Here is a 26,386-nt window from a genome sequence, read left to right on the forward strand (position 1 = left end):
TTACACAGTCTAATAGGAAGGGTCAGAGAAAATAAAATAAGACCTTTATTTAAAGGGCCCTTGACATTTATTTACATTTTTTTTTGTTATTTTCTGTAGTGCTTAAAATAGATTACCTGTTCTAGTTTCATCAAATATCTATTCCTGCTGGTTTACACGTAGCCTCTCGCCAGGAGAGGTGATAACTTGACTTCACAGAGGTGACCACCTTGTTCAGAAACCAGTTGCCTCTGTGGTGTCACGACATGTCATCACAACACCGGGGTGAACAAAGATTGAAAACCCACTTTCAACATTTACTCAGTAAAGGAATATCATGCCCATGGTCCGCTGAGGGCCCAAAATATACATCTGTGCACCTCCCATTTTACACAGTATTCTTTTTTCTGCACTTTATAAAATATGTTCCGCAATAGAATTGACTCAGATGAAACATGGAGATTACTATGGGAAGACAAAAGTGGTGTATGCTTGTACCAAGGTTAGGCACGTTCACATGACCTTCTCCCTAGTCAGACTTTTCCCCTGAGGTGACCAGTCACTTGAATGAAGCAGACTACAACATGAACCTTTGGACTCCATTTAACTTTCCTTCTGGCAGTGACAGTATTTTTATATTCTATTAAGTCCAGCTAAAGCCACAAATACTGCCAGAAAGATCAAATTGAGTCTAAAATTTCATATCGTAGACTCCATCTGCCTCATTCAAGTGGAATGGCTACATTGGGAAAAGTCTGGAAAACTATTTTCACAACTATTCAGATGGAAGTCACTATAGGAGTGCAGACGGGAACATGATGAATATGCTGCCTAAACTATACAGCCTATGGAGATTTAGGCCCTAAAGTTCTTGTTACCTAGCCACTTATATCAGACCAGTATGAGAACGGAAATGATAATTATATGCAGCAAACCAGACATCACCTAAGATGGCAACTGTCAGCAAAATAGGATTCCTCTCATTGGGACATAGAAAAAGTAACATTTGGGTATGAAAGGGACTGAAGACTGCAACTTAACCCCTTACTTCCAATGACTTACATAGCCCATCATGAGTGGGTGTCAGTTCCCGCTCCGTGCCGTGTTATGCCCATCATGACTTTGAACTGTCACTGAGTGTGAACACGCAGTTACAGTTCAGTGCCAATAGCTGTCAGTGACAGCTGAGTGTCAGGGAAAGATGTGCGGGGACCCATGCCGTTGGTCTCCGCACTCAGATCGCTGTGATCGGTCAGTCAATCTGACTGACTGATCACAGCATGATGGCGCCGGAGAAGCTGTAATGTCAGCACCTCCTGCCCGATCAGAGCAGGAGCTCGGCGCTGCCAGTGGCTGAGCTCCTGCACGAAACAGCCAGGAGTGAGCTCCGTCCCTGGCTATTAACTCCCTAAATGCTGCAATCGAGCGCGATCACAACATTCAGGAGGCAGGCAGAGGGACAGGAGCTCCCTCTGCCTTCAGATCAGCGTCATCGCGGGGGCCCGATCGTTGCCATGGTGACCCGGGGTCATCATAATGGATCCCTCGGGGGTTTCATCTGAATCGCGTCACTCAGAGATTTAGATAGAAATCTTAATATAAGAGCTCAGAATAGAGCACAGGATAAATGTGATCCAAAATGTTATGCAAAATGTTCCTAACAAAGGCTTCAAATCAATCCACAAAAAAAATAAGCTTCCACTCAGGTCCATCATCTGTTATAGGAAATATAGGGGGCTTCCTATTCAGCACTCCGAAATATAAATGCCCCCCTTCCTTCTGAGCCCCAGAGTGCCTAAACCACATTTAGCATCCACAGGTTTGGCAGGAGTATAATTTCCAAAATGGGGTCACTGGGGGGGGGGGGGGGGGATTTTGTTTTTCTAGTACTTAGGGGCTCTGTAATATGGAGTCTGCAAACTATATTCTAGGAAAATCTGCGCTCCAAGAGGCAAATAGCAAATTTCAGCAGAAATTGTGGGACAAATTTTGGTGCTGTTTTTACCCATTTCCCAGTGTGAAAGTGTAAAATTCGGGGCTAAAACAAAATTTTTGTGGTAAAAATGTAATTATGTTTTCTTCACCGCTTAATGGTATAAAATTCTGTGAGGCACATGTGGTGTCAATATGATCACTGCACACCTAGATTAATTCATTGAGAGGTGTAGTTTGTAAAATGGGGTCACTTAGGGGGGATTCTGCTGTTCTGGAACCGGCAAACCGTAACAGTAAAATCTGCACTACAATATGGCGCTCCTTCCCTTCTGAGCTTTGCACTGTGCCTCAAAAGTAGTTTCTGAATAAATGTGGGGTATTGGAGCACTCAGGAGAAATTGCACAACAAACTGAGGTCCATTTTTTTCCTATTATCCCTTATAAAAAATAAAAATTTGGGGCTAAAACAACATTTTAGTGGAAGAAATGAAATTATTCTTTCTTCAGCGCCCAATGGTGTAAATTTCTATGAGGCACATGCGGTGTCAATATGATCACTGCACCCCTAGATGAATTCACTGAGAGGTGTAGTTTGTAAAATGATGTCACTTATTTGGGGTTTCTGCTGTTCTGGCACCTCAGGGGCTCTGCCAATGTGACATGGTACTATCAAACCATTCCAGCAAATCTGAACTCCAATATGGCGCTCCTTCCCTTCGGAGCTTTGCACTGTGCTGCAAAAGTAGTTTTCGACCACATAAGGGATATTGGAATTTTCAGGAGAAATTGCACAACACATTTTACGGTCAATTTTCTCCTGTTACCCTTGTCAAAATAAAAAATTTGGGGCTAAAGAGATCATTTTTGTGGAAAAAATTAGATGTGTTATTTTCACGGCTCTACATTATAAACTTCTGTGAAGCACCTGGTGGTTAAAGATGCTCACCACACATTTAGATAAGTTCCTTGAGGGTTCTAATTTCCAAAATGGGATTACTTGTTGGGGGTTTCCACTGGTTAGGCACATCAGGGGCTCCAGCCAATTTTGTGTTCAAAAAGTCAAATGATGCTCATTCCCTTCCGAGCCCTGCCGTGTGCCCAAATAGTGGTTGTATCAGCGTACTCTGGAGAAACGGCACAATAATTTTTGGGGTCCATTTTCTCCTGTTACCCTTGTGAAAAGAAAAATTGGGGTCTAAAGTACAATTTTAGTGAAAAAAGTTAAAGGTTAATTTTTGCATTACACATTGCTTCAGTTCCTGTGAAGCATGTGAAGGGTTAATAGGTTAATAAACTTCTTGAAAGTGGTTTTGAAGACCCTTGAGGGGGTGGAGTTTTTAGAATGGTGTTACTTTTGGGTATTTTCTGTCATATAGACCCCTCAAAGTCACTTCAAATGTGATGTGGTCCCTTTAAAAAAAAAGTTTTTATAAATTTTGTTGGAAAAATGAGAAATCGCTGGTCAACTTTTAACCCTTTTACCATCCTAACAAAAAAAAAATTGTTTAAAAAAATTGTGCTGCTGTAAAGTAGACATTTGATAAATGTTATTTATTAACTATTTTGTGTGACATAACTCTCTGCTTTAAGGGTCTAAAAAATTTTAAGTTTGAAAATTGTGAAGTTTTACATTTTTTTGCCAAATTTCCAATTTTTTTCACAAATAAACGCAAGTTATATCGAAGAAATTTTACAACTACCATGAAATAAGATATGTCTTGAAAAAAACAATCTCAGAATCAGCGGGATCCGTTGAAGCGTTCCAGAGTTAATACTTCATAAAGTGACACTGGTCAGATTTGAAAAATTAGTCATTAACCTACAAAGTGGCTCGGTCCTTAAGGGGTTAAATTCCATGTCTGAAAACTTACACTTTTTCATGAAAAAAACAAAACAAAAACAGAAATCACTGTCTCCCATTTCAGGCACATGCATGTAACAGTAGGCAAATAAGTTAGTGCGAAAAGAGTAGCACGGTGGCTCAGTGGTTAGCACTGCAGTCTTGCAGCGCTGGGGTCCTGGGTTCAAATCCCACCAAGGACAACATCAGCAAGGAGTTTGCATGGGTTTCCTCCGGTTTGCTCCCACACTCCAAAGACATAGTGATAGGGAATCTAGATTGTGAGCCCCAATGGGGACAGTGCCCATAATGTCTGTAAAGCACTGTGGAATTAATGGCGCTATGTAAGGGAGTAAAAATAAATACTAAAATCCATTCTTTTATTTAAAAAAAAATCACTTCAATTCAAAGAGCAAAAATTTGGTATAACAAAAAAAAAATAATGGTACATCTGTTCTTTTTTTTACCCCAGAAACCTTTACCTATAGTATATAAGAATGGATTCACTGTACTACATGTGGCTTTGCTACAGATCCCCCCCACTCATAATTGGTTTTACTGACTATTATGAGATATTATTTCCTACCATTAAAGTCTCCATTCAGGTAGTGAAATATTAGACTTGTATAACCACAAAACCTGAATAACATCAAGGTATATTTATTCTGCCTAAGGCTACAAGTGACCTTGTCTAGAGCTGCCTGCCATCTCAGTCATTATCAATAAGGAATGGGTGGGCACAGAAAACTCCAAAATAAACTACACATGCAGGATACTTCCCCCAGAAGATGACAGCAGTGAAAACTGGCCTGAAAGGACATTCTGAAAAATCGCTTTAACCTCGAATCCTCAATGCGAAAACAACCAAAGGCCTGGCCAAACCTGCTCATCATGGACCGTGCAATCACTGCTGCAGGATGTCACTATGCATGAAGACTGTATAATCTCCCTTTTTCCATGGGTTTCCTCCTGGTATTCTAGTTTCCACAGATCTACAGATAGGAATCTGGCTGTGAATTGTGTGATCGGGAGATATGGCCATTGGCCATGTCTGATACCGCAGCTCTTCTCACTGAATCCTTCTAGACAGTACAAATTTGCCTAGCCCTTCACTGTAAAACAAGAAAAACCCCTTCAATCTTAATATTTAGTTTCCCTTGTAGACTGGCGGTACAACTTCTATATATTGTGGCTGATCCCGCATTGGTAGCTATATACAGTCATGAGAAAAACTAAGTACACCATCTTTGAATTCTACAGTCTCATGTACCGGGATACATCCATCTGGTCCTTAGAGGGTCTTAAAATTTGGTAACCTCAGTTGAAAAACATGACAAATTACACTGTCATTATTTAACACCTTAGGAGTAATTTTTAGTTTTTGAGCTTTCATTTTTACCTTCCCTTAATCCAAGAGCCATAACTTTTTTTATTTTTCTGTCGACACAGCTGTGTGAGATCTTATTTTTTGCCGGGCAAATTGTACTTCGAATGACTCCATCCATTTTATCATGTGATGTACAGGAAAGCGGGAAAAAAAAACCAAGTGTGGCAAAATAGCAAAAAAGTGCAATTCCACAACTGTTTTGTTTTATTTACAGCGTTCATTTTATGATAAAAATGACCTCGTAAAATGATTCTCCACACTAGTGTGATTTAAGATATAGCAAACATGCATAGATTTTGTTTTATTTCAGTTGTGAAAAAAAAAAAAAAAAAAAAAGATTTACCAATAATTTGATTTCTCTGAAACCCACGACAGCACCTGAGAGAGAGGGCTACATCCCCATCACTGGACAGGAAGCCAAGAGCACTAAATAAAAAGGCAACCCCCACTTCCTCCTTCAGTGGCTTCCAAGAAGTCAAGTAGGAGTCACCCAAATTCTAATCATTATTCTTGCTATTATTTATACATTCACTCAAGCCCTTCTCTGAGAAGAGAAGATTGAGAATCACCAGGAACCAGAAGGCACAAAAGGGGAAATAAACAGCGGTGCTCTTGCTGATGGGTTTCAGGAAAATTAAATTACCGGTAATTATCATTTTTCCCCTTATTCATGACAGCACCTGAGAGACGATGACCAAGGAATCCTCGGATAGGGAAGGAGCAACCCTGTAGGATCTTACACCTGAAGAAAGATCCCAAGAATATCCTAGTTCAACAGATCATTAAGATTGTGAAAGTTTTAGATATCAATCAAGATAATGTCTCTATCGATTTGGAGCTCCAGCAAAAAAGTACCAACAAGAGTAAAAAGATTTTTTTCTTTTTTTTTTTTCAGAGAGGGTCTATATTTACAGACTTCACTTATGTATATGGCTGGCTATCTTAAATCGGATTTAATTAGATATTCTGTACTTGTTAAATCACTTAACCAACAACTGAAGTATATAGGAACTGGTACTAAGACTTAGCATGTTAATGGAAACAGAAGTCAAGTGATTCAAAGAACCTGGTAACTTTAACAAGGCCTTGAGTAGGGTTCCCTAGTGGCCGATGGGCACAGCAACTGCACCTGCTTAAAATATTACGTAACATCAAACCCAATATTGTTGATATTTTCCACTGTATTAACGCCTACCCTTAGGCCACGGCCCTACTATCAGTATTTGGTCAGTATTTTTTCTCAGGAGTGGGAGACAAAACCAGGATTGGGTGATAAATGCAGAATTATTGAACTTGTTTCTATTATACCTTTTCTCTGATGGTTCCTCACCTGGTTTTGGCTCCCACTCCTGGGAAAAATACTGACTAAATACTGATAGTGGGGCCGTGGCCTAAAGCTAAGATCTGGACCGTAAGAAACCCTTCTAGTGTTAATGATCACCTAAAGGTGCAAAAAATCTACTCAACTCTGTGCTATCAAGTGTAGATTAAATAAGCATCCCAGAATGCTTAAAGGTTCCAGAAACCAGAAGAAATATTTAGTACTTTATTACAATCCGACTTCACCAATCTCTTTTTTTTTTTTGGTATGTCTCTTAGGATGTAACGTTAAGGCATCCTAACAAATTTATTTAAGCCGGAACGGACAACTGTAGTTGGATATTTCCATCTTCAAGAATTTCTGGTTACCGCAACCTAGCCAAGTATTAAGAGCTGGTACAACTAGAACATGCAAAAAAAGAAAGAAAGAAGAGTTCTGGGAGATTCAATATAAAGAAGAGCCACGATCAAACATTCATTTAGGAATGGTAGAATTTATCCTATTCTCTATAATGGCATCAATTCTGCAATTTAAATGAGTGCTAATAATAGAATTGAATCCTGAGAATTGTTAGTAGAAAACAGTTAAATGCAAAAGAGTCTCTTTGCTTGAAAACGAATCTAAAAAGACTAAGCGATAACCATCACCTCTGATACACCACTCCCCCCCCCTCCCCATGGGGAAATGACTCAGTTAGAAAGAGATATAGATAGACCTTATATGGTATTGGTCACAGCTTAGATGGTCTTAAACCAAGGTATTAGCACCCTGTCCCCTCAACCATTTACCTGATGGCCTTATCATTCTGTTCTTGAGTAATAATCAGAACGGTCTTACCTCAGTGCGAAGGCATTCGTCTTGACTAGTGAAGAGGTTCCTCCATCGCCACAGGAGTCTGACAGTTAAGGGGACATTTAATCTCATCCATCAATTCCTCCCCTTATAGGTTTATTGCAGAGTAGCCGTTTTTTCACTCCAAAAGTGTATTGACTGGATATTTAACCAACTGATCACTTACAGTCATGGCCAAAAGTATTGAGAATGAGACAAATAGTAATTTTTCCAAAGTTTACTGCTTCATTTTTTGTAATGGCAATTTGCATATACTCCTGAATGTCAAAGAGTGATCAGCTTAACAGCAATTACTGTACTTGCAAAGTCAATATTTGCCCAGAAAATGAACTTTAACCCCCAAAACACATTTCAACATCATTGCAGTCCTGCCTTAAAAGGAGCAGCTAACATCGTTTTAGTGATTGATCCATTAACACAGGTGTGGGTGTTGATGAGGACAGGGCTGGCGATCAATCAGTCATGATTAAGTAAGAATGACATCACTGGACACTTTAAAAGGAGGCTGGTTCTTGGTATCATTGTTTCTCTTCAGTTAACCATGGTTATCTCTAAAGAAACACGTGCAGCCATCATTGCACTGCACAAAAATGGCCTAACAGGGAAGAGTATCGCAGCTACAAAGATTGCACCTCAGTCAACAATCTATCGCATCATCAAGAACTTCAAGGAGAGAGCTTCCATTGTTGTCAAAAAGGCTCCAAGAAAGACCAGCAAGCGCCAGGACCGTATCTTAAAACTGTTTCAGCTGCGGGATCGGACTACCAGCAGTGCCGAGCTTGCTCAGGAATGGCAGCAGGCTGGTGTGAGTGCTTCTGCACGCACTGTGAGGCGGAGACTCTTTGAGCAAGGGCTGGTTTCAAGGAGGGCAGCAAAGAAGCCACTTCTCTCCAGAAAAAACATCAGGGACCGACTGATATTCTGCAAAAGGTACAGGGAGTGGACTGCTGAGGACTGGGGCAAAGTCATTTTCTCTGATGAATCCCCTTTTCGATTGTTTGGGACATCTGGAAAACAGCTTATTCGGAGAAGAAGAGGTGAGCGCTACCACCAGTCTTATCTCATGCCAACTGTAAAGCATCCTGAAACCATTCATGTGTGGGGTTGCTTCTCAGCCAAGGGAATCGGCTCACTCACAGTCTTGCCTAAAAACACAGCCATGAATAAAGAATGGTACCAGAATGTCCTCCAAGAGCAACTTCTCCCAACCGTTCAAGAGCAGTTGGGCGCCCAACAATGCCTTTTCCAGCATGATGGAGCACCTTGCCATAAAGCAAAGGTAATAACTAAATGGCTCATGGAACAAAACATAGAGATTTTGGGTCCATGGCCTGGAAACTCCCCAGATCTTAATCCCATTGAGAACTTGTGGTCAATCATCAAGAGACGGGTGGACAAACAAAAACCAACAAATTCTGGCAAAATGCAAGCATTGATTATGCAAGAATGGACTGCTATCAGTCAGGATTTGGTCCAAAAGTTGATTGAGAGCATGCCAGGGAGAATTACAGAGGTCTTGAAGAAGAAGGGGCAACACTGCAAATATTGACTTGCTGCATTAACTCATTCTAACTGTCAATATAACCTATTGGTACTCATAATATGATTGCAATTCTATTTCTGTATGTGATATAAACATCAGACAAACACTAATAAAAACCAGAGGCCAGCAGATCATGTGAACATATAATTTTGGTGTCATTCTCAAAACTTCTGGCCATGACTGTAGTTCAATCTACCAGTTTTAGGACTTCAATTCCAAAATACTTATTGGGTATAATGGCTCCACCAACTTAATTTCCAATGAGTCCATTTTCCAACTTCAATCAGGAAGGAAGATACACTGGCATTGGAATATTTTCACCAGATTCGGTATATCCATGTTTGTCGTGCAGGCAAAACACACAACACCCGAGGGCAGACACGAGGCGGCAGGCCCAACACCCGAGGGCAGACACGAGGCGGCAGGCCCAACACCCGAGGGCAGACACGAGGCGGCAGGCCCAACATACAAGACACGAGGCGGCAGGCCCAACATACAAGACACGAGGCGGCAGGCCCAACATACAAGACACGAGGCGGCAGGCCCAACATACAAGACACGAGGCGGCAGGCCCAACATACAAGACACGAGGCGGCAGGCCCAACATACAAGACACGAGGCGGCAGGCCCAACATACAAGACACGAGGCGGCAGGCCCAACATACAAGACACGAGGCGGCAGGCCCAACATACAAGACACGAGGCGGCAGGCCCAACATACAAGACACGAGGCGGCAGGCCCAACATACAAGACACGAGGCGGCAGGCCCAATATACAAGACACGAGGCGGCAGGCCCAATATACAAGACACGAGGCGGCAGGCCCAATATACAAGACACGAGGCGGCAGGCCCAATATACAAGACACGAGGCGGCAGGCCCAACACACGAGGGCAGACATGAGGCGGCAGGCCCAACACACGAGGGCAGACACGAGGCGGCAGGCCCAACACACGAGGGCAGACACGAGGCGGCAGGCCCAACACACGAGGGCAGACACGAGGCGGCAGGCCCAACACACGAGGGCAGACACGAGGCGGCAGGCCCAACACACGAGGGCAGACACGAGGCGGCAGGCCCAACACACGAGGGCAGACATGAGGCGGCAGGCCCAACACACGAGGGCAGACATGAGGCGGCAGGCCCAACACACGAGGGCAGACATGAGGCGGCAGGCCCAATATACAAGACACAAGGCGGCAGGCCCAATATACAAGACACAAGGCGGCAGGCCCAATATACAAGACACAAGCCGGCAGGCCCAATATACAAGACACAAGCCGGCAGGCCCAACACACGAGGGCAGACACGAGGCGGCAGGCCCAACACACGAGGGCAGACATGAGGCGGCAGGCCCAACACACGAGGGCAGACACGAGGCGGCAGGCCCAACACACGAGGGCAGACACGAGGCGGCAGGCCCAACACACGAGGGCAGACACGAGGCGGCAGGCCCAACACACGAGGGCAGACACGAGGCGGCAGGCCCAACACACGAGGGCAGACACGAGGCGGCAGGCCCAACACACGAGGGCAGACACGAGGCGGCAGGCCCAACACACGAGGGCAGACACGAGGCGGCAGGCCCAACACACGAGGGCAGACATGAGGCGGCAGGCCCAACACACGAGGGCAGACATGAGGCGGCAGGCCCAATATACAAGACACAAGGCGGCAGGCCCAATATACAAGACACAAGCCGGCAGGCCCAATATACAAGACACAAGCCGGCAGGCCCAACACACGAGGGCAGACATGAGGCGGCAGACCCAACATACAAGACACGAGGCCAGACACTACTGAGATTCGAAAACAGGATCTGTTGACAAGACAGGCACTTTAACCAGCTAAGCCACAACACCGAAATATGAGAAACGCAAGGCTGCAGGCCACACACCAGGCTGCAAACCGAACAAGAAACGCCAGGATGCAAGACATGCGAGAATCACGAGGCTGCAGGACTACTGAAACAAAAGGCCCCAGGCCACACACAAAGCATAGGTAGGTACTTAAACATTAAATGTAGACTCTCCCAAATTGATGTTAGTATTTCAGTTCCCAACTGGGCCCCTGTACTCACTGCCATTCTTACTAGAGGTTGCTATAGAACACGCTATTGTGTACTATGATTTCCGGCTGCTCCAGCCGTCTGCTCAAAGCTCCTACATCCAAAGGACAGAATAATCATATTGAAGGAGGAAGTGGGGGTTGGTTTTTATTTTGTGCTCTTGGCTTTCTGTCCAGTGATAGTGGGGATCCCACTCTCAGGTGCTATCATGGGTGAGGGGAAAAAAAATAATTTGTTTGTGAGGCCATTTTCCAAGACCCGGAACATTTAAAATTTTTGGGATATGGAACGGTGAGGGCTTTCTTTTTGCGACCTGAACTGATGTTTTTATTGATACCATTTTGGGGTAGATACAATGTTTTGATCGCTTGTTATTACATTCTTTTGTGTTGAACGTGGCAGCCGAAAAAACACGCAATGCTGGAGTTTTGATTATTTTCTCATTATGAGCATAGAGATACCAAATGTGTATTTTTTTATTTCTTAATTTTTTATGGGGGGAAAGTGGGGTGATTTGGACTTATTTTTTTTTACATATTTTTTAAAAAGATTTTTTTTTTACTTTTCACTGTATTTGTTAGCTAAAGGTCCTGAACCTGCGATCATCTGATTGCTTGTGCTATATAAATTAATGCCACATAATTTCTGTATATAGCAAAAAGCACGGTCTCCTAAAAACGCTAGCCACGGGCTGGCTTTTACAGGAGTATCGTCATGACAGGCACGTTGGTTCGTCAGCAGAACCCTGGCCATCATGGCAACCCATCAGCACCCCGCAATCACGTTGCAGGACCATCGATGGACGCATAGAACGGCACGCCCTCCCCTGACGGGCCTCCAGCGGGATCTGATTGGCTGAGGGATATGGCAGACTTGCAGTCCATTGTCAAGCCTCCTGTTGCTATAGAAGCCTATCGGCATCCCACGGTCGCATAGCAGGGGTGCCGATGGGCTGACTAAGGGAAAAATCTCTTTTTGTCAAACTCCTCACATGCCACTGTCACTAGTGATCGTGGCATCTGAGGGGTTAAAGAGCAGGGATTGGCGCTTTGTCTAGTCTTAATACATGCAGCAGGAGCCTGGCTCTGTATGACAGCCAGCTCTTGCTGCGACTGGCACAGGCACAACTCCTGCGCCCATGCCATCCATCAGATGTAACTTTACAACTGTATGGGAAATCACCTGCAATCAGTTATGTCTATTTGCGAGAAGGAGTTAAGGTGTTGCCACAGCATTTCAGATGGATTGAGGTCCAAATTTTGATGGGACTATTACAACATCTCGATTCATTCCTCTTTTTCAGCCACTATGGAGTAGATTTGCAGTTGTGCTTGGAATCCTTGTCTTGTTACAATACCCAGTTTTGGCCAGATGGCCTCACTACTGACTCTAGAATACTTTGTTATCAAGAGGATTTCATGGTTAACTTAATAAATGCAAACCGCCCAGAAACTGTGTCAGTAAAGCAAGTTCAAGTCATCACCCCTCCACCACTGCACCTGACAACTCATATGAGGCATTTGTGGCACAGGAAATTACAGACAAACATCTCCATTTTGGTCTTGTATTTCCAAAGAACATTCATTGTTCCAGAAACCTAGTAGTTTGTTCAGATACAACTTTGCAAGTTTTAGCCGTGCAGCCATGTTCTTTTTTAGAAGGAAGAGGCTTTTGCCTGGCAACCCTTACTTGTTCCAAGTTCATGATAGCACAATTAGAAAAAAGACTAAACATTTAACATGCCGATGAGCTTGAAGTGCTGTTTTTTTGTGCAATTTCTCAGGGCGTTGCACTGTCTGAACTTGGAAGTGAATTTGCTTGGACGTTCACTACTGGGAAGATTGCCTGCTGTCTTGCATGTTTTCCACTTGTCAATAATATATCTCAGAGTAGAATGATACGGTAGATACAACATTGTTTAAGAATGGCCTTATAAATCTTCCCAGTTTGATGTACAGCAACGATTGCATCTACAATCTTTATTCTGAATTCTCCAGATCAGCAAACAAAACTTCTACTTTCATAGAGGTGGTAACACTTACCCTCTTAAAGGGACTCTGTAAGCAGGCGCTCAGTGCATCACAACGGGGCCAAACGTCTAAATACACCTTCCCAGCTGCTGGCTTTCCCTCTAAATCCACCCTTCTCTGGCCCTATGAAGCCAGAGCTGTCAAAGAAGTGGGGGTGGAGATAGAGGGAAAACAAGCAGGTGGAAAGCTGTATTTATATGTTTGCCCACACCATGATGAACCGAGCACCTGTACTTGGTTTGAACAGTTTGATCATGATGACCTATTAAAAGAATAGGTGAAGAATGTCTTTGGGTCGGTTTACACAGGCTGACTTGGGGCATTAAACAATTGCCGAACAGCTGCTTGTTTGCTGATCGGGGCCGTTTAATAGCCTGTTGACATAGAGTAAATGGGCCTTAAGTAATGGACAAACCATTTACCTGATGACATAAAAATAGCTTAATCTGGCTGTAGACGCCAAGCATTCAGCCAAATGAAATGAGATTATTTATGATTGTGAAAAAAACCACAAAGGGTTCGACGACCTGCATAAAAAACCTGTGGCAGATTCGTCACTGATTTTGCATCCTACAGAGTCTGATGTACTGTACATCTGTGGTTGATTTCCCCCTATAAATTTCAAATGGTGAAATCCACAATAAATATCTGCAGCCTAAACCATTTTAAACAGCGTGGGTATGAGATTGGCTAAATTATCATCCACTTTGTTGGTGCAATAATACTCTGCAGATTTTCTGCATTAAAAATCAGGACTGAAAATGCTCAGCCTATCCATTGTATAAGAACATACTCCTACAGTATAAGTTACTATACTTTATTATTACTATGCTTTGCTTATATAGCGCCATCATATTCCGCAGTGCTTTACATACATTATCATCACTTCCCCATTGGGGTTCACAATCAAAATCCCCTATCAGTATCTCTTTGGAGCGTAGGAGGAAACCCAGGCAAACATGGAGAGAACATACAAACTCCTTGTAGATGTTGCCCTTGGTGGGATTTGACCCAGGACCCCAGCGCTGCAAGGCTACAAGATAATCTCTGTCAGAATATAACAGGAACGACCCATCGTTAACGATAATTGTGTGATGTGAGGAGTTTGAGCGACTTAATGATGGGTCCAAAAACTCTCATCTATTGTGCATATAATCGTTTAGGCGAACAAAGAAATTCTCATTCACATTCTGAAGATTATGTAATGTAAATGGAGATTGTTCGCTCGTTTAACGATTACATTGGCAAAAAGGAGGAACGATCGCTACTTAACCATCTCCTTTACGAGTCTCATCCTGTGTAAACACCTGTCTGACGTCATTTGTTAGTTGCGAGTTACGATCACATTGTTAGTTCGATTATCTGCTCGTGTAATGAGACCCTTAGTATATTTTCCCCTCTATCAGACAGTGAAGTGGCACAAAAGAAAAAAAGCTTCTGTGAGAGCCGAGAGATAAGCAGCACCTACTGCATCTAGCACCGCTCATCTTTATCATCACCAGCCCGACATCAAGGCGTGATGTTTGTAAAAATCTGACTTACCCACGTGGCACAGATAACATGGCTGCCTGTTATAGGGCCCAGACTGCAGTCACACAGCGGCTTGTCCTGTCTGACATGAAGCACAGGCATGTGACAGAACAAGTCATTGGGAAGAGATCCAGACTTGTGGTTTTTCTACTGAGAGACATTTTTACAGAAGCAACCAAGTCTAGGGGTAAGAAAGCCAGCTAGCAGGACACTGATCAGACTGACACTCACACTGCCTCATCAGCCTCTGTACACACAACAAGGACAGGACACAGCGTACTGATCATAGGACACGCATGGGGGAAACAGTGGGAGGAAATTCACCGCAGTGTTGCCATGTGTAGTGCCCACACTATACCACACACACACCTCTGCCATGTAATGTGCCCACACTGTACAACATGTGTAGTGCCCCCCATACAGTGCTGCCATATACAGTGCAGCCATGTACAGTGCCCCCCATACAGTGCGGACATGTACAGTGCCCCCCCCATACAGTGCGGACATGTACAGTGCCCCCCATACAGTGCGGACATGTACAGTGCCCCCCCCATACAGTGCGGACATGTACAGTGCCCCCCCCATACAGTGCGGACATGTACAGTGCCCCCCCATACAGTGCGGACATGTACAGTGCCCCCCCATACAATGCGGACATGTACAGTGCCCCCCCATACAGTGCGGACATGTACAGTGCCCCCCCATACAGTGCGGACATGTACAGTGCCCCCCATACAGTGCCCCCCATACAGTGCGGACATGTACAGTGCCCCCCATACAGTGCGGACATGTACAGTGCCCCCCATACAGTGCGGACATGTACAGTGCCCCCCATACAGTGCGGACATGTACAGTGCCCCCCATACAGTGCGGACATGTACAGTGCCCCCCATACAGTGCCCCCCATTCAGTGCGGACATGTACAGTGCCCCCCATACAGTGCGGACATGTACAGTGCCCCCCATACAGTGCGGACATGTACAGTGCCCCCCATACAGTGCGGACATGTACAGTGCCCCCCCATACAATGCGGACATGTACAGTGCCCCCCCATACAGTGCGGACATGTACAGTGCCCCCCATACAGTGCAGACATGTACAGTGCCCCCCATACAGTGCGGACATGTACAGTGCCCCCCATACAGTGCAGACATGTACAGTGCCCCCCATACAGTGCGGACATGTACAGTGCCCCCCATACAGTGCGGACATGTAGTGCCCCCCATACAGTGCCCCCCATTCAGTGCGGACATGTACAGTGCCCCCCATACAGTGCGGACATGTACAGTGCCCCCCATACAGTGCGGACATGTACAGTGCCCCCCATACAGTGCGGACATGTAGTGCCCCCCATACAGTGCCCCCCATTCAGTGCGGACATGTACAGTGCCCCCCATACAGTGCGGACATGTACAGTGCCCCCCATACAGTGCGGACATGTACAGTGCCCCCCATACAGTGCGGACATGTACAGTGCCCCCCATACAGTGCGGACATGTACAGTGCCCCCCATACAGTGCAGACATGTACAGTGCCCCCCATACAGTGCGGACATGTACAGTGCCCCCCATACAGTGCGGACATGTACAGTGCCCCCCATACAGTGCGGACATGTACAGTGCCCCCCATACAGTGCAGACATGTACAGTGCCCCCCATACAGTGCAGACATGTACAGTGCCCCCCATACAGTGCAGACATGTACAGTGCCCCCCATACAGTGCGGACATGTACAGTGCCCCCCATACAGTGCGGACATGTACAGTGCCCCCCATTCAGTGCGGACATGTACAGTGCCCCCCATTCAGTGCGGACATGTACAGTGCCCCCCATTCAGTGCGGACATGTCGGGGGTCTCACCGTTACGGGCTGCTCCTGCAGGCTCCCCACAGAGAAGCAGTGATCCCCCGGGTTGACGGCTCCTGTCAGCACCTGGTGCAGATTCATGGTCCAGCGGCCGCATAGAGCCCGGCACACAGCGGGTTACCAGCACATGACACTTCCCGGAGTGCCCGCTGAATGTCAGTGACAGGAGCACTCGCCCTCACACGGAGCAGCAGGTCCCGGCCTCGCAGTGACACTCCCGAGCAGCCGCCCGTGTCTTCCAGCTCGAGTACAGGTGCTGCGGGGAGACAGGAGGACTAGTGAGGAAAACGCAGAGGGTAGCAGAATCCAGACACTGAGGTAACCACTCTGCACGTACTGCGCATGCGTCCGTCTCTCACTGCACCTCCGCTACCGTCATCAGTGCGCCAGCTTCACCCTCTGCAATCCTGCTCACTACGCCCTCTAGCGTCCAACTTGTGAAATTGCAGCCAAAGCGAAGTTGGAGTCGTGTCCCGGAAGACAGGTTCTCGTTGGTCACCTTTTTCATTGGAAGGCGGGGCTTTAGTCTGACGTCAGGCGCAGGCGCAGTAGTTGAACCGTTACGAGCCGTTTAGTCAGTGAAGTGCTTGTGTTGTGGCGGCTGCTCTATGAGGCTGATGCTGACATGACTGTGAGCATGCCGCGCACTGTGGTGCCCATGGCTGATAGCGCCTCTGTGACATATGCCTGACAAGTCACTACTGATACATAAGAAACTCACACACTGAGGCGAGGAGATGGTGCAAAGGAGACGCCAGAGCACAGTCGTTTCACTGCAGAAAAATAAAATGCCCTCATTATCCATTGACTTTTACTTTCTGCTGTCATAATCCCACTATGACAGCTTTTATCTTACATAGTGTGTAGCGTGTTTCCATAGAGCTCGGCCACCAGATCCTAGCACAGGGTGTGCTGTAGTTCCAGAAGAAGTTAACTCTTGAGATCTTAGTCACCTCCCCAGCCCATTCATTTCTATACAGCAGTTATCCCCCCCCCCCCACCCCCTCAGCTCCAGTCTCTTATCAGTTGTGCAAAATCACAGTCCCCTTGCCCCCCACTATCAGTTTCCTGAGCAGTATGCATAATCACAGCTCTCAATTCCTGGAGTAGTGTGCTTGTTCTAAGGCCCTGTTATCAATATATATATATATTTATATATATGTATATATATATAGCAATATATAGTGCACTAAGTGTACATAATATAAGTGTACAGTGTACACAACAGATGTTAATGTGTCGCATATACTTCCTGACTTTCCAAAAAGGAAAACAAGGATAAAGAATGCAGAGTGCGCTGCTACATACCTTTAGGCCACACTTAACCACAACCATTTACCATGTTGTCCTTCTTTAGCCACATAAAGAAAATTTTAGAAAGTGATGGCAAGCAGCATGGGGGCTGTGTGGTTAGCCCTGTAGGCTCGCAGCAGTAGGGTGCTGTATTCAAATCCCACCAAGGACAATCTGCAAGGAGTTTGTATGTTCTCCCCGTGTTTGCGTGAGTTTCCTCCCAAAGACATACTGATAGGGAATTTAGATTGTGAGCCCTAATGGGGATAGTGATTATGTCTGTAAAGCACTGTGGAATTAATCACTATATAAGTGAGTAAAATAAAGAAAAACAATTAATACTTTATAAACAAAACCAACTAAAAAGGTCAGAATTGCATTATTTTCAGTATTTCATCCTACTTGGATTTGTTTTCCCCATTTTTCAGTACATTGTATGGAAAATGAATTGCATCATTTCAAGTTACCCCTCAACCCACAAAATAACATCTCTCATACTGCTAGGTCAACAGAAAAATAAAAAAGTTATTGCTCTTGGAAGAAGCCGAGAGAAAAATGCAAAGAATAAAAACAAAAACTGGCTGCAGAGGTAACAGGTTAAAAAGGTTGCATAGGCTTGGGACAAAAATCTGCAGTCACAATGCCAAATTGTGCCAGCAGGGGCAGACATATTGCTGGTGCAGCTGCACTGGGGCTCAGAGGTGGGGAGGGTCCGCAGGCAACAGCGAGCATCTCAGGTGGATGTACTTCCTTGGACGCATGTGTCACCCTGGCCTGGATGCCACAAATATAATAAAGCTGTGTCTGAGAGCAAGGGGGAGGTTCTCTGGTCAGGGGAACATTAGCATGCAATACCTCCTGTCTCAGGCCAGTAGGGGGAGCAGGCTGCCCCTATAAAAGCTGGAATTGGGGGCAGGGTTAGAGAGAACTGGACAACCTGTCTCTGGATTGAGAGTTGTCCCAGAGAAGAGAGGGACAGTTGTATTGCACCCTAAGAGGAAGTTTGGCAGTAGGAGAGCCACAAGCCAGAGACAAGAGGCGAAGTGAGCCTGTCTTGGCAGACAAAGAACTCAATTTACCAGACTTTGGTGTCTGAGGCTGGGAGGATTCCACATCCTACAGCAGATAACCAGTCCGCAGGGGACTGTATGTTCCTTGGCCTGAGAAGCCCGGAGGCTCTGCCACAACAGAAGGGACCAGCAAAGCCGTACCAGGCCGGGAGCAGAAAGGAACCCACGTTGCAGGCCATACAGGCGAGAATACACGGTGAGCTTGGGACCGTGGGCTGTTACCCTACCAGGAGGAGATAGCCAGAAGGAGCGCAGAGAGCACGGTAGGCCTACACCCTCACCCTGACCAGGGCCAATTTCCCAATTGCTCTCAGACATCCAGGTCCCCTCCTAGCCAGGACTGTTTGTGGGTCAGTTCACCTGTTCTAATAAAGACCCTGGACTGCAACCTGTTGTCTGTGTGCTCCTTGCTCCTCCAGCACTAACGGTACTGGGACGTCCTGCACCATCACCCCCATCTTCCATTATACTGCCCTGGGGCCGCACTCTTCCTGTGGGGAGTCACACTATCCCAGCTGCATACATCATCAGCCCCAGCGGTCTGCCTTGCAGCGGCGGTTCCTAATAACGGGTGGCGTAGTCGGACATCACTTAAAACTTATAAAGGGACTACCACTGGTCTGACCACCCTGAGCCACGGACCGGGTCGCCACTACTACCCCCATCGCTCCCCTATTGCCCGGATCCGAGTGCCCCACGGGCCAGGGGGCGAGTCAGCTTTGGCGTAGTCGGCAGGATTGTAACCAACCCGCCACAAACGGGTATTGCGTGCCTGAAAAAGACTGTACACGTACCTGAAGAAGAGTTTTCCCGCCATCCGGAGCCGTCTCCTGCCATTTTTCAGCCGTCTCCCGCCATCTTCTGTCGGTTCCCGCCATCTTCAGCTGTTTTCCCGCCATCGGACGCCATCTTCAGGACGCCGCGCGGGAAGAAGAGGGGCGTGGACGTCCAAACCGCGCGAGACCCGAAGCTCTGACCCACGCACCGACGCTGCGCAAGGTCCTGGAAGGGAGAGAGAGCAACGCTGACGTCACCAGGACGCGACGCAAGGTCATCATCCGGAGCAGCATCAGTGGAGCCGCGGCCTACAGAAGAGGATCGTCGGAAGGTAGGCCGCGCTTAACTAGGGGGGAGGAAGATGTCGGACACAGAGGCGCCCACTACCACCAGCGCAGCTGCAGCAGCGGTGATGCCCTTTTCCCTGCCCTACATCCCTGGAGTGGCCTGGCTGCCTAAGTACTCAGGGGAGCCCCATGCCCTGACTGATTTTAAGGAAAGGCTGTACAGTTTGTTCCAAGTTTACCCCCTGACAGAGGAACAGAAGGTCAGCATACTGACGGGGCAGTTAACTGGCGCAGCCCAGCGGGAGGTAAAGTCGTGGCCCGCTGAGGAGAAAAGGACTGTGAAGGACATTCTGGCCCGGCTGCGAGGTACCTTTGATACCCGTACCTCAGCAGAAATTAAAATGCCGTTCTATGGATGTAAGCAGCGGGCACAGGACAGCATCAGAGACTATGCCCTAAATTTGCAGGAAGCCTTGAGGGCCATCAAACAAACTGACCCCGGCAGCGTGCAGGAAACGGACAAGCTGCTAACAGAACAATTCATAGAAGATCTGCTGTCTAGCGCCCACAGGGCCCAACTGTGCCTCATGTTCTTTCAGAACCCTGATCTGACCTTTGCCCAATTTAAGGACAGGGCCATAAGGGTGCTCCGTGAACCCGCAACAAGTGGCGCTATAAACCCACGGCGCCCTGCTCTCACCTACCACCAGGAGGCGGCGCCCTCCTCTATGGACTCTGTGGGGGCCGATGCACAGGCCCTGAACCAAGCCCCGTCGAAAGATCTGCACCACCAAGTCCAGGAGCTGACCAGGAGCGTCGCGGCGTTGACCAGGACCGTCCAGGCGTTACAAGTGGACCCGTCAAGACCCATCGAGTTGGCTTCAAGTCCGGAGGATGTCCCGTGGCGTCGACAGAGGAGGATCCCGTCGTTCCGAGGGAGGCCCACAGACCGCTACGCAGAGGATGGACAGCCCATTTGCCGTCGATGCAACCAGCCCGGACACATTTCCAGGTACTGTAATTTAAACGGGTCCAACCTGGGGCAGAGGGCCAACCCCCAGGCATAAGGTCACCAGGCCCTTATAATTGGCGTGATAAGTACGTTGGGGGGCACCCGGTTTTACCCGTGGTGCTGGACAGTATCCCCATGAGCGCCTTGCTGGATACTGGGTCGCAAGTAACCACTATCCCTTATGTACTTTTTAAGCAGTATTGGACTGATACTGATATCACACGGTATCCAGACAGTAACTTGAGCATCATCGCCAGTAATGGCTTACCCGTGCCGCAGATGGGGTTCAAGGAGATGACCATTAAAATTGGTAAAGTTGAACTACCGGCACAGGGAGTAATTATTGTGGACATTGACCGTCGTGAGAGTCACCCTAAAATAACTGTGGGTACTAACGTGATTGAAAATTGTCTTTCAGAGGTAATTGTAATTCTACAACAGGTGGCGGTGAATGCTAGTTCCAGCCAACAGAGAGTCCTCAACAAGGAGATAAAAGCCCTGATGAGACGGCAGCAGGTAGAACTGTCTGGTGGTGAGATCGGTAGCGTAAGACTGAGTGACCCATTCCCCATTTCCATGCCTCCCAAAAGTGAAATGATGATCTGGTGTCGGACTGCAATTGGGTTGAGAGGTAGGGACTACCAAGCCATGGTAGAACCCGTGTACTCGGACAGCAGGCCCACCATTTTGACAGCCCGGGGGGTGGTTGATGTCCGTCATGGGAGGGTGCTCGTTCGCATCCTCAACATTGGGGAGAGAGAGGTACACTTACCCAGGTACGCTACACTTGCCAAACTGTTTGTTGTCGAACACAAAGCTATCAGGGCCGTGGAGCCTTTGCCTCCATCTCCACAGGCGAAGGGTAATGGCTCCCAGAAACAAAAGGAGGACTGGTGCCAGAAACTCCATGTGGGTGCTGACTCCACTCCCCTGCACCAAAAACAAGGAGTCTACCGGGTGGTACAGGAGTACGAGAGAGTCTTTAGTAAGCACCCGCTAGACTTCGGCAGAGTAAAAGGGATAGAACACCATATCCCCACGGGGAGCCACCCACCAATAAAAGAGAGACACAGGCCTGTACCCCCTGCACATTATCAGAACGCCAAGGGTATGTTGCGGGAAATGAAAGAAGCTGGGGTCATTAGAGATAGCTGTAGCCCCTGGGCAGCCCCCCTGGTTCTGGTAAAAAAGAAAGAGAGAATGTGCGTGGACTATAGACAAATCAACCGTATCACCCACAAAGACGCATATCCGCTGCCTAGAATAGAGGAGTCTTTAGCCGCACTAAAATCAGCTAACTTCTTTTCTACTTTGGACCTTACTAGCGGGTACTGGCAGGTTCCTATGGCAGAGGCTGACAAGGAGAAGACCGCCTTCACCACCCCGATGGGACTGAGCGAGTTCAACTGTATGCCCTTCGGGCTCTGCAACGCACCAGGGACCTTCCAGAGGCTGATGGAATGCTGTCTAGGGCACCGAAACTTTGAGACGGTCCTCCTTTACCTGGACGACGTGATCGTCTATTCGAAGACTTACGAGGACCATCTAAAGCACCTGGCTGAGGTGTTCGAAGCCCTGGCAGGCTATGGCCTGAAGGTGAAACCAAAGGTCCAGTACCTAGGGCACGTGGTAAGTGCAGAAGGAGTAGCCCCCGACCCTGACAAGGTCACGGCCATCAAGAGCTGGCCCAGCCCCTCGAACATCAAAGTAGTAAGGCAGTTCCACGGGTTGGTAGGCTACTACCGAAGGTTCATCCCCGGGTTCACTAAGATGGCAGCTCCTATGCAGGACCTCCTGATAGGACAGTCTAAGTCCAGAAGCCAAAAGCCACCCTTCAAGTGGGATAAACCGGAAGAGGAGTCCTTCCGCCAGTTGAAGATGGCCCTCACAGGGGATGAGATCCTGGCCTACCCTGATTATGGCCAGCCTTTTATTCTCCACACAGACGCCAGTAATGTGGGACTGGGAGCCGTACTGGCGCAAAACCAACAGGGCAGAGAACGGGTGATCGCGTACGCCAGCCGGAAACTGAGGCCCACCGAGAGGAACCCGGAGAATTACAGCTCCTTCAAGCTAGAATTCTTGGCAGTGGTGTGGGCCGTAACGGAACGCTTCAAGCATTACCTGGCCTCCGTTGTACACGGACAACAACCCGTTGACACACCTGGACAATGCGAGACTGGGTGCCCTGGAACAGCGGTGGATGGCCCGTCTCTCCAATTATGACTTCGTGATCAAGTACCGGGCAGGTAAAACCAATGCCAACGCTGACGCCCTATCGAGGATGCCTCACTTACCTGAAGGTGACCACGACCCAGAAGAGCTGGAGGAGGTAGAACTCCCCGCGCTTCACCGGTACGGAGCCGCTCAATACTCCCACCGCATGAAGGAGGAAGATTTAACCACCGTTATGATCAATCCCCTACCTCACCACAGCTGGGCCGAGACCCAAGATAGTGACCCTGCAATCCACCTGGTGAAAGATCTGCTGACCCAGGAAGATGCCCGCATAGATCCGAATGCTCCAGAGGAAGCCAAGCAGCTATGGAAAGAGAAGAGCAAGCTGTTCCTCTATGAAGGCAAGCTGTGCAGAAGGCTTGTCAACCACTGGACACATGAGCTGACCTGGCAAATCGTGGTCCCAAGGCGGGATGCAGCTATGGTCCTGGGGGCTTACCATGACAGAGTGGGGCACTTCGGTTGGAAGAAACTGGAGTTTCTGCTAAGAGGACGGTTCTTTTGGGTCGGCATGAGAGGGGCTGTAGAAAAGTGGTGCAGAGACTGTGGCCCTTGTCACCTAAGGAGGAAGGACCGCACCAGCCAGAAGACACCCTTGAGGCCCATCGTCACCACGCAGCCTCTTGAGCTGGTAGCTCTGGACCACGTCAAATTGGCTCCAAGCCGGTCAGGATACATCTATGCCCTGACCATCGTGGACCACTATTCCCGTTTTCTAGTGGTGGTCCCGGTAAAAGACTTGACAGCCCAAACGGCGGCCAGAGCCTTCCAGCAATACTTCTGCCGTCCACACGGGTATCCGGAACAGGTCCTGATGGACCAGGGTCCAGCGTTCGAAGCTGAAATCTTCCAAGAATTCTGCAACCTCTATGGCTGTCAGAAGATTCGGACAACGCCTTACCACCCACAAACCAACGGGATGTGTGAGAAAATGAACAATATAGTCATTGATCTCCTGAAGACGTTGCCCCTGGAGGAACGCAACCTGTGGCCAGAAAAACTGCCGGACCTAATAGACTTATACAACCATATCCCGGTGAATGCTACAAACTGCACCCCGGCTTACCTGATGCGAGCTAGGACACCACCCCGGATGCGGATTGGGATACGGAAAGGCAACTGCAGTACAAGAAGGTACAGGAGAGTGTGGAGAAGAGCCTGGCCCAGGTGAGAGAGAGGCAAGAAAAACTCTTCAACCAACACGCCCCTGCTGGTCCCCTAGAACCTGGTGAGCAGGTCCTGAAGCGAAAGAGAAGGCTTCACAAGTTGGACGACCAGTGAAAAAGGGAACCCTACACCGTACTGCAGTCTGACCACGACAATCCGAAGGTGTGCGTGATCACCAAGGACAGAGGAGAAACCACTAGTACCGTCTCCAGAGACCACTTAAAAAGGTGCCCGAGCAACTCCGTAGTGCAGAAGAGGATCAAAGTGACCTTGAACCCGCAGAGGACAAGGAAGAAATGATCAGCACCGTTCTCGGGGAGTTCCCTCAGTCCTGGACTCGAATAAACGATGCAATAGTGGTACCCGTCCTGCATTTCCTGCAACCGGTTCCGCAACAACCTACACCAGAGCCGGAAGACAAAGAGGAGCAAGCAGTTCCAGAGGCAGAAGAGCCTGTACCAGCAACCCAGGAGAGTCAACCCTCTGCTGACAGCCTGCCATGCCTGCGGTAAGCCAAAGGACCCGCAGACAGCTGCCTGCCCTACCTGTACACCCAGCTGGTAGCTCTACCCCTAACGCTAGTGGGGAAAGCCAGGTCGGTCCACCACCAGACAGTGGGTTAAGGAGGTCAACCAGGAGCACAAAGGGGCAGATACCCGCACGCTGGAGAATATAGGGTGCACTAAAATTGTAAATAACCATGTTGCCAAATGTTGAAATGTTTGCCAAGTTACCTGCATGATTATTAATAGTGTATTTCAGTTTCTTGCAGTTACCGTACGGACTCAAAGGTTATGGACTTTTAATAACCGGGACTTTGTATGGACTGCGTTCGGAGCCTAACCAAGGAATGAACTAAGACTGTGAAGGACTTGGGATAGGACAGACCCCCACCTGGTTAAGGCTCCTCGTTGTGTTGGTGATATGGACACCCGGTCACAGACCACACTGTGACCTTAAGAACTCAATCTGTGCGTCACTTTCCTGTCAATGTTTTATAGTCATGTATATTGTCTTTGTTTACTGTTTAGTCCCGGAGTACTAAATTTTACTAGGGGGGAATGTGTCACTGTAACGGGTCTGGGAGGTGGAACCTCTGAGCTACTATACAAAGGGGCAGTCCTTGTAAGGAAGCAGGTGGCTCCCAGGGAAGGCGGGCAGGTAGTCACGGCAAGTGACAGGGACAGTCTCTGGGTAGAAGGGCAGGAGGATAGGGCAAATGACAGGGACAGTCTCTGGGTTGAAGAGCAGGAGGACACAGCAAGTGACGGGGACAGTCTCTAGACAGACGGGTGGTCACGGCCTGTGACGGCAGAGCCTCCAGGTAGGCTAGCAGGCAAGTAGCAGATGTGTGCTCCCAGGTGAGCAGGCGAGAGTCTCTGGACAAGCAGGTGGTCACGGCAAGTGACGGCAGAGCCTCCAGGTAGGCTAGCAGGCAGGTGGCAGATGTGCGCTCCCAGGTGAGCGGGCAAGAGACTCTGGACAGGCAGGTGGTCACGGCACGTGACGGCGGAGCCTCCAGGTAGGCTAGCAGGCAGGTAGCAGGTGAGCGCTCCCAGGTGAGCGGGCAAGAGTCTCTGGACAGGCAGGTGGTCACAGCACGTGACGGCGGAGCCTCCAGGTAGGCTAGCAGGCAGGTAGCAGGTGAGCGCTCCCAGGTGAGCGGGCAAGAGTCTCTGGACAGGCAGGTGGTCACAGCACGTGACGGCGGAGCCTCCAGGTAGGCTAGCAGGCAGGTAGCAGGTGAGCGCTCCCAGGTGAGCGGGCAGACTGATCCATAGACAGACTGGCAGGGCTGGTAGGCTGACTGTCGGACCGAAGATAGATAAGACACAGGCAGGAATCTGGCAGGTGACTGGCAGGTAACTGGTAACGGGACCTGAGGGCTGAAGCAGAGTTGAAAGGCTTTGCAACAACATTTCTCGGGCACCTCCATTTTGGAGGAGGTGCCTTATATATGGAGAGATCCTCCGGCCATTGGCCAGGGACTCCTTAGGACAGCGCGCGCGGCCCCTTTAAGAGAGGGGGAGCGCGCGCGCCCTAAGCACAGTGGCCGGGAAGGAGCGCGCGCTGCCAGCAGAGCGGGAGGAAGACGCCGGGCACGGAGCGGAGAGGTGAGGGGAACAGCGTCCCTGCCTAGCAGGAGGCCGGGACGCCGACGCTACAGTCACCCTGGCCTGGATGCCACAAAT

The 26,386-nt window shown here is 48.2% G+C and overlaps 1 protein-coding gene across 2 annotated transcripts in view; it reads right to left on the reverse strand.

Annotated features, from left to right (window-relative positions):
• Window positions 1-16,726, reverse strand: part of DMXL1 (Dmx like 1) — a 136,809-nt gene extending 120,083 nt beyond the window's left edge. For both annotated transcript variants that reach the window (XM_073676944.1, XM_073676939.1), the window contains exon 1: window positions 16,345-16,726. In XM_073676944.1, coding sequence (XP_073533045.1) covers window positions 16,345-16,431 — 87 coding nt within the window. In that variant the 5' untranslated portion in view covers window positions 16,432-16,726. The remainder of the gene's footprint in view (window positions 1-16,344) is intronic.
• Window positions 16,727-26,386: the final 9,660 nt, after the last annotated feature.

The sequence above is a fragment of the Phyllobates terribilis genome, unplaced genomic scaffold (genome assembly GCF_046119375.1).
Source record: "Phyllobates terribilis strain yellow unplaced genomic scaffold, ASM4611937v1 Scaffold_1__5_contigs__length_1240528914, whole genome shotgun sequence".
Taxonomy (NCBI): Eukaryota; Metazoa; Chordata; class Amphibia; order Anura; family Dendrobatidae; genus Phyllobates; species Phyllobates terribilis.